The 9,847-nt window shown below is 29.7% G+C and overlaps 1 protein-coding gene across 1 annotated transcript; it reads left to right on the top strand.

Moving 5' to 3' along the window:
* The first annotated feature begins 3,491 nt into the window (after positions 1-3,491).
* LOC139851882 (2S seed storage protein-like) lies at positions 3,492-4,473 on the top strand. Its single transcript, XM_071841070.1, has 2 exons — positions 3,492-4,006; positions 4,167-4,473. The coding sequence occupies exons 1-2, from the start codon at positions 3,492-3,494 to the stop codon at positions 4,471-4,473; spliced, it is 822 nt and encodes a 273-aa protein (XP_071697171.1).
* The last annotated feature ends 5,374 nt before the right edge of the window (positions 4,474-9,847 follow it).

A 9,847-nucleotide genomic window follows, 5' to 3' on the forward strand; every position in this document is an offset into this window, starting at 1 on the left:
ATGCCCCCAAGCTACACGCCGAGTGAAATTGCCGAAATCTTTGCTTGGAATAATTTGGAAATCCCTCCCCATTTGCAACGTGGAGGGAATACTCCCGGTACTAATACTTCCGGTTCTTCCAATTTCAATGCTCAATCTAGCCAAAACAATGAGGAAGAAGGATATGATGAAGGACATGATCGAGGATATGGTGGTGTGTAATTTGTTGGGTTTGTTTGAAGACGATAATGCCTTTGTATGGATATTTAATGTTAGTTTGTGTTTGAAAACAATTATTCTATTTAGTAGTTTGTTCGATGTTGAAATATTTGGATAATTATTGTAATTGTGGTATTGAAACTATTATGTAATGTTATTGTGACATTTTGTGAAATATATCGTTTTTGTAGAGCAGATTTTGATATTTGAAATGTGCCCTTTTTACGGCTGGAAAAAAGCAGAAACCAAATCTGGTATTCGAAAGCAGCAGTCACTTTTCCGGACGACTAGTCGTCCTGGAAAAGTCGCCCGGAATATTATTTCTTTCTTTTATATAATTATTAACAAAAATAAGCATTATTTTATTTTTATTTATTTCTGGCCGACATGTCGTCCGGGAAAAGTCGTCTGAAACATTATTTATTTCTTTTATATAATTATTTACAAAAAAACATTATTTTATTATTATTTATTTCCGGGCGACTTGTCGTCTCCAGTGTCGTCCGGAAATTTCGTCCACAATCGTCAGACTTGAAAGTCAAAGTCGGTCCCACGCTCGTTCGGGAAAAAACCACAAGTCGTCCAGAAAACCTTCTGGTACGAACCTTTCAGGACGACGTTCTGGGGCCGATTTGTCGTCCGGAAAAAGGTTTTGGGACGACATAGCGTCCGGAAAAAGATGGAAAAATCGTCCGAAAATGGCTGTTTTGTAGTAGTGTTATAAGCCCACGATGTAACTTTGTATATGTTGGTTTGCTAATAAAATTAGGCTTTTAAAAAATTGATTTTGAATTCATTTAAAACAATCGGATGATTATGTTTACACTAAACAAAATTAAAATTTAAAATAGTCCCCTCTAATAAACTCCATTCAAAGTATCTTTAATTTAGTGTTCGGTTCAATGTTTTTGAGTACACGCAAAGTACAAAGTGAAAGTACGTTGCAATGCGCGACCATAGTCATTTTGTTCATGTAAATATCCAACGCCAGGCATAATGCTATCGAATAATATTAGCTTATCACCACTACTAATTGACCAAAACACACCCGCAACAACGCGTGAACCGTTTCGTAACTAGTTAAACATTATAATGCATCATCGTGTCAATATTTGATTTGATAGAAATAAAGAAAAGAAAGAATCAGTAAATAGAAGTTAATACTTTCAGAAATATTGTGTATTCTTTAAATATCGTGTTTTCAAAATATTCAAAGTAAAATACGTAAACATTTTGTACATAAATGTCATCTGATATTATAAACAGAAACAACGTATATTCAAATGTAACCGACGCAACGCGTGGTCTAAAATCTTTCTAGTTTAAAATATAAAATAGAGTTATACTTTAGTTGATTGCATATCCACATTCCATCATAAGACCCAATTTAACGCAGCGTTACGGCCATGAAATCATCACCATCACGCCACAATCACGCCACAATGCAGCGTGATGGGCTAGAAAAATTGGTGGCGTGATTGGAGCATCACCGGGAAGGAATCAAGCGTGAACACCATTTCAACCAATTAAAGTCTGATACGTAGCATCATATATAGTTATTTCTGTTATTCAATTCGTTTCCAAAAGATGGGTTTATTTTATGGAATGGAATGAATGGTTCAAACCAGTGTTGTAAAAAACGGAAAAAACGGGGGTGTAGACGGATTTTGGAGTGCCCCGTCCCGTTTATACATAAAACGTTTGAAAAAACGGAAATCGGCCAAAAAACGGTCAAAAGACGGTCAAACACGGTCCGAGACGGGAAAAAACGGGTTTTTCTGATTTTTTTCCAGTTTTTTTTTTTTTTTTTTTTAATATTAAACGTTGTGCTATTACTTACGGGTTTCTTTTTTTATGTTTGAAATGTTGAAGTATTTAAACATGTGTGAACTTCAAACCTCAGTTATGAAGTTCCTGCAAAAACAAAACAACGATTATGAAGAAGATGACATAAATGTTTTATTAAGTTTCATCTTTAGTCCCTAAATTTTTAAATATGTTTAAAAAACAATGCAATGCATTACTACATTATAGTCCCTAAAGTATTAAACTAACTTAAACTAAACTCTAAACTTTTTTTTTAGTTAAAGACTAGCATATGATTTTAAAAATTATATATGTATTTTAATTCTTAATTATTTAGATAAATTATATACCTATATCTAAAAGGTAAAGTGGAAATAAATAGTACTATTCATTTCCCCACTTTCCACAAACTTAATCCCCTAACTTTCATTAAAATACAAATCGAACCCCTCACTTTATACGTATATTTTTCTCCAACTTTTACAAGCTTAACCCCCTAACTTTTATTAAAATACAAATTGAACCCCCACTTTACTAACTTTTTTTTTTTACTAATATTGAATTTTCACAAACTTAACCCCCTAACTTTTATTAAAATACAAATCGAACCCTCACTTTATACGTAAAGTTTTTTCAAATTTCACAAACTTAACCCACTAACTTTTATTAAAATACAAATCGAACCCCCACTTTACTAATTTTTTTTTTTTTTAAAAATAAAACCCGAACGCTAAAAGAAGCAACTTTCACAAAAGGAACAACCCTTCAATGTTATGTCGAAAAAAATTCTTTTTTACAAAATAGATCAAGACTTTTTTTTAAACTCGCATTCAAAACGGAGCCCCCGGCGCGAAGCGAGGGCTCCACAACTAGTTAACTACTAATTTAAGTGTGTTTTTATTAATTTAAATTATTAAACATGTATTATTTTTATAAAAAATGAAACAAGTAAAGAAAAAAAAACTTCAAAACAAAAATGAAAAAACAAATAAAAATGTGGGACCAATCTAACTCATCACACAACCATCACGCACACCACTACAAACTCCATCATGCCCTCACCCCCATCACATTTGCCAACTCAGCACTATACCCCACAAAAACCTCAAAAAACCCATCACCTCTATCACCACATCACCGCTAAATAAGGTTTAAGCCTTCTTTCAAACAAGACAAATATATATATATATATATATATATATATATATATATATATATATATATATATATATATATATATATATATATATATATTACACCTCATGCGCACTTCAAAACCATATACTTCTACTTGATTTAATATGCATGAAAAAAACTCGTATACGTGTTTCACTACAACTACAAATGTCAACAACTATTACATCCATCTCTCCACGTATTCAAACTCATACAAATTCTCCATCGATCCAAACCCTCCATAAATACTCACAATCACCACCCAAAATCACATACAGAACAAACACAATATTATACGATCTTTATTCACAATGGCAAAACTAAATGTTCTTGCACTCGCCTTGGCAACCCTAGTAGCCTTCGCTACCGCCCACACAACTATCGTCACCACCACAATCGAGGATGAAAACGGTGGGGTTCCTTGGTACACCGCAGATTTGGACGTATGTCAACAATACCTCCATCAGAGTATTCAGAGTCCATATGAAAACTATGAGCCTAGTCAACGCCTACGACAACTATGCTGCCAACAACTCCAAAACGTTGACGAGCAACGCCAGTGCCAGGCCGTGAAGCAAGTGTTCCAAGATGCCCTACAGGGACAACAAGGTGGACGTTTTGGTGCTCAACAAATCCGACAGTTGAGGCAAAAAGCTCAACAACTTCCTAACCAATGCAACCTTCAAGTCAGACGCCAATGCGATCTCGGTAACATCCGAACCGTCGTCACCACCCTCGCCGAGGAGGACAACTACTCCCGCCGAAGCTCACGTAGCTCACAACAATGCAGTGAAGTCCAAGGACGACAGTTTAACCAATGCCAAAGGTATAGTATTATTATAATTATAAATTTATAAATACTCCGTATGATACTAGCCAGTTCAATGTTGAAAAGACTCGTGATACATACACAATATAATACTCCTGTTACTCCGTACATAACTTCTTAACAACTTATACATGTATATATGTTTGTTTCTCAATAGGTACATCCAGCAGCAACAACAACAAGGTGGCTTAATTTTGATGAGCATCAACAGGCAGGGACAACAACCACAAGAACTGAGAAGCTGCTGCAATGAGCTCGAGAACGTGCAACGTGAGTGCCAGTGCGAGGCCATGCAAGAGGTTTACGAGCAGGCCATGAGACAACAACAACAGCAACAAGGAAGGAGACAAAGCAGTCGACGTGCAGGTGTGGAGCCACAGATGGTGCAGAGGGCGATTCAGAATTTGAAAAATGAATGCAACTTGCAAGTGCAGCAATGTAGGATCCCCTCTGTCATGTTTTGAAATGGCCATGTCGAACCAAGTGATCAATGTGTAATGAATAAAGGCTTCCACATCTCTAGCTATTTAATTTATGGCTTTGAGATCGATGTTAATTTCGTAATGAAAATAAGACTAAGCGCATGTGTATATATGTATCTCATGTGTAATATTTATGATGGTTTCATCATATCTCTATGATAAAAAAATAAAATGAGTCTTATTAGTATTTAAATAAATAATTAAGAAGTTCTTCATTTTTAATTCTAATAATTAAAAAGTTTTATTTTGTTTTTTTCTCGAAAAGGAGAATATTTTAAAAATCAAACGATAGCTTCATCAAAGCAATGGAGACTATCAATAACAAGTACAATAACGGAAACTAGTCGGTCATGAATGACAAACTACTCGGTCATAACAAGTTTTATTTATGAGACAACTTGAGAGTATGAGCTAAGAACTACTCAAAACTTAATTAAAGTAATTAAATTGTTTGAGACAATTTGAGTAGTTCACGTTCATACTTTCAAATGAGGTGGTCTTGGATCATTCCTTTAAGACTTAAGAATTTAACTTTGTTGGCGAAATGGTGGGCAATAATTAATTCAAATGAGTATCCTTCTTGGAAATCCTTAGTTACTTCAGCTTATGGTGAGTTGCCCCTTCGAAACATCTTGTCTGATTTGTCACAAATTAAAAGGAGTAAATTGTCCCCCGTATGGCGTGAATTGGTTAAGCTTCAAAACATGGAGGAACTATTCGATATTTTAAGCCCTCAAAAGTTGGAAATGGAAGATCGGTAAAGGTACGCAAATTTAGACCGAAAAGTCAAGTTTAAAGGTTCAAGAAAATTCATTGGAAAGTACAGCTGAAAAGTCAAACCGGAAAGTCAAGTTTAAAGAATCAAGAAAACTCACTAGAAAGTCAAACCGGAAAGTCAAACTGGAAAGCCAGACCGAAAAGTCAAGTTTAAAGGTTCAAGAGAACTCATCGGAAAGTCAAACAGGAAACTCAGATCAAAAGTCAAGTTTAAAGAAATCACCGGAAAGCCAAACTGGAAAGTGAGATCGAAAAGTCTAGTTTAATGGTTTAAAAAAACTTGCCAGAAAGTCATTCATGAAAGGTAGACCGGAAATTCATGTTCAAATACTTATGAAAACTAACCAGGAAGTCATACCGGATGTGACAACCCGGAAATTTCCGACCAAATTTAAACTTTATCTTTATATTATTCCGACACGATAAGCAAAGTTTGTTAAGTGGAATTTCAAAAATTTTAAACTTTGTTCATACATTCATTTAACCTTGACCAAACCCCAACGATTCACGAACCATTATAATTAGATATGAATATATATGTGTATATATATGTATAGATATTATATATACTCGAAAACGTTATCAAAGTATTGAATACATGATACTTTACATGAACGTATTTGTTTCGATGTATGACGGAAATTATAAGGTAATATTAAGTGTTTGATTTATCAGATATATTAAAATATGATTTTGGATCTTTATCATAAGGTCCACGTTGAATTGTAATATCTTTTTCTTTTAACGGTGTTCGAAAATTTGGTAAAGTGATTTACATGTAAGAACAAAAGTGTCATTATTGAGGATTAGACAAAGGTTAGTGGAGATTCCCGTTTAATTTTCAAAAGCATACTTTACAGTGACTGCCTCGTGTCCCTTGGTAATTTAATTATTTAGTTTTCATATTATTAAAAATATTATTTGATATAATAACTTTTATTATTTAAACGAGTTTAAATTATATAAAACGAACTTTGAAATATAATTAGTTTTGGAAAACTAAATATTATATTAAATTAATATTCCAATTATATTTATATATATATAAATTATATTCCTAAATATATATATATATATATATATATATATATATATATATATATATATATATATATATATATATATATATATATATATATATATATATATATATATATATATATATATATATTACAATATTAATATAGCCATAAATCGTTTATATATATATGTTTTAATAAACATCGAGAAGTTAATTTACAGAAGCAAATGACCAAAACACTCAAATGTATAAGTTATACTTCGAGTGATATAGTGTATCGACAATTTTAGTATAATTATTTATACTTATATTGGTCGAGCTATTATTATCATTATCATTATTATTATTATTATTATTATTATTATTATTATTATTATTATTATTATTATTATTATTATTATTATTATTATTATTATTATTATTATTATTATTATTATTATTATATTATTATAAATTATATTATTATTGTTTATAATATTAAGTGTATTATTAATATAGTATATTTATTAAGTATTAAGATTAATTATAAGTTATAAATATAGATATATAAATACAGATTTATTTATATAAGCTATATAAATACAGATAATTCATATACAGATAAATACATATATTAAGACTAATTATATTATATAAATACCGATATATATACTCATTATTTATCTGTTTCTTAATTTCTTTGTTTTCTGTTTGCCTGTGATTGATTGTCGACTACCAACACTAACCAACAATTAAATTTACTGCTCCAAATGTTGAATTAACATCCTTATTATCGTTATATATTGATTGTATCTGCTAATAATAGAAAGGAAAAAAAAATAGAAGTTTAATAAACTGAAACCGTTCACCTCTGTTATTCAACTTTTTAGCCAAAACACGATTGTGAATCGAATTTCAAAATCTATAAATGCAGTTATGTTAGGAATCCTTTACTTAATCTTTCTGCCAAATCTCAACTTCCAATTCCTAATATCAAGCACGAATTTGCAAGTCAAAGTTAAATTCTAAAAAGTCAATATTTGTGTTCATCTTAAAAATTCGAATTCATTGTAATGATTCTGAATCAATTAGTGATTCAGAAAGCTTCTATGAATAATTTAAAACATTATTCATGTTATAACCTTGACCTAAAACAATCTAAAACTTGAAATTCAATTTTGAGTTCATAGTGTTCGTGACAGGGACCAGCAATAGCTCGAAATCGAATAAATTTTCAAAATCTAAAAATGCAATTGTGTTTGAAATCATCTATTTAATCTAACTGCAAAGTTTCAACTCCCAATTCTTGATAACGAGTTCGAATTTTGAAGTCAAAGCTATTTATCAAAAAGTCAACTGAATTGCTCATACAAAAATATTCGAGGTCTGATTAATGTTTCAAGTTCAATTGACAATTCAGAAGGTTTATAGGAATGATTTAGAGTATATTTCATGTTATAATTTCAACCTAAAAGGGTCTAGATTTCAAAATCAAGATTTAAGTTCATAAGTGTTCATAATCGACTGCCGTTTGATTTTTCTTATTTTTCTGTTATGGAATTTAAACAAACACATCATAGTCATTTTCTGTTTCATCACAAGGCATAAATTAAACTGGTAATTGATTGTTCGGATTTGGTTATGGTTACTTTGGTCGTTTGATTTCAAGAAGAAGGAGAAGAAAAGAAACAGAAATAAACTGAGTTAAAAAAAAATTGTGTTATGGATTATAACAGAAACACGGTATTGCTTGGATGTTTTAGGGGTGTTTGTGTAACCGAGAGGTCATGCGTTCGAGTCCGGTGTGACGACCCGAAAATTTCCGACCAAATTTAAATTTAATCTCTATATGATTTCGAAACGATAAGCAAAGTCGGTAAAGTTGAGTCTCAGAGATTTTTGAATTGTTTATATAGATTTAGTTACCCTCGACCATTTCCAACGATTCACGAACCATTAAATAATAAATTGAGATGTATAAATAACTTTACATGTAAGTAATTACATATTATAAAATTAAATATACAAATAAACTATCATATGATCTAGTTTATTATGAAATAATACATAAATTTGTTATTTAAAATTGTTTATTTAAATATAGAGAGTAGATTGAATATACATAATTTGTCAATGCTAACGAAGTATTTAATGTTATACTCTGAGATTAATTGTTTCAATATATTTAATTAATACATTTATTTACTTGATATTTAAAACGTAATTAAATATATAGTAGTTGGAATATATATATATATATATATATATATATATATATATATATATATATATAATGGGGAAGTAACCAATCGGGAGGAAGCGGGGGGAAGCAAAAAAAAATTCATTTTTTTAAAAAAAAAATTTCGGCATCAAGATCACACGAAAATATGAACATTTAGAAGAGACACTTCGTGATGAATGTTATTATTTAGGCGGGAAAACGATCAACAAAAATAACATTCAAGATAATATTGTTCGTGAAGAATATGAACGTTTTTTTCCATGTTTTGTGAAGTAAAATTTAGCCCGATTTAGAGTTTAGGGTTTAGGGTTTAGGGTTTGGTGTTTTGGGTTTATTCCATAAACCCAAAACACCAAACCCTAAACCCTAAACCCTAAATTCTAAACCGTTCGTGTTAAAAACTCAATCTAAATCGTAAATCTAAACCCTAAATCTAAACCCTAAACCCTAAATTTCTAAACCCTAATATCTAAACCCTATAAACCCTAATATCTAAACCCTAATATCTAAACCCCAATAGCTAAAACCTCAAAATACGTTCGAAAAATACGATAATTGTTATATATTACTTCTTCGAGCGTTTTCCCGCCAAAATAAAAACATTTATCACAAAGTGTCTCTACTAAATGTTCATATTTTCATCTCATCTATAATGTTCGTGAACAAAGTTTTTTCAAAAAACAAAAAAAAAAAGTTTTTGCTTCCCCCCGCTTCCCCCCGAATGGTTACTTCCCTCTTGATCCTACCACTATATATATATATATATATATATATATATATATATATATATATATATATATATATATATATATATATATATATATATATATATATATATATATAAATATATATATATATGAGATACATAATTACTGATTGTATGTATATTGTTATATATATATAAATATTAAATATTCAATGTATGATATTATATATAATATAGGATAATATATAACTAATAAATTGTAATATTAATATATTAAATGTAATTACAAGTTTTAAATATAGATGTATTAGTAATAGTATTATTACTTTCATTATTACTACAAATATTAATATCAATATTAGTATTACTAAAATTATTACTAGCATTATTGTTATATTTAAAATTAAAAAGGTTTTGATTTTTAAAATAAAAATGTTAAATATAAAGATGATTATAAGAATAACACAATTTATTATTATTATCATTGGTAATATAATTTTTATTATAATTACTATTAATATAATTACTATTAGAATTATTATTATTTATTGTCATTATTAATATAATTATTATATAAAACCAAGAAATTTGTATTATTATTTATTCTTATTATTAATATAATTATTATTAT

The sequence above is a fragment of the Rutidosis leptorrhynchoides genome, chromosome 6, assembly GCF_046630445.1.
Source record: "Rutidosis leptorrhynchoides isolate AG116_Rl617_1_P2 chromosome 6, CSIRO_AGI_Rlap_v1, whole genome shotgun sequence".
In the NCBI taxonomy this organism is placed as follows: Eukaryota; Viridiplantae; Streptophyta; class Magnoliopsida; order Asterales; family Asteraceae; genus Rutidosis; species Rutidosis leptorrhynchoides.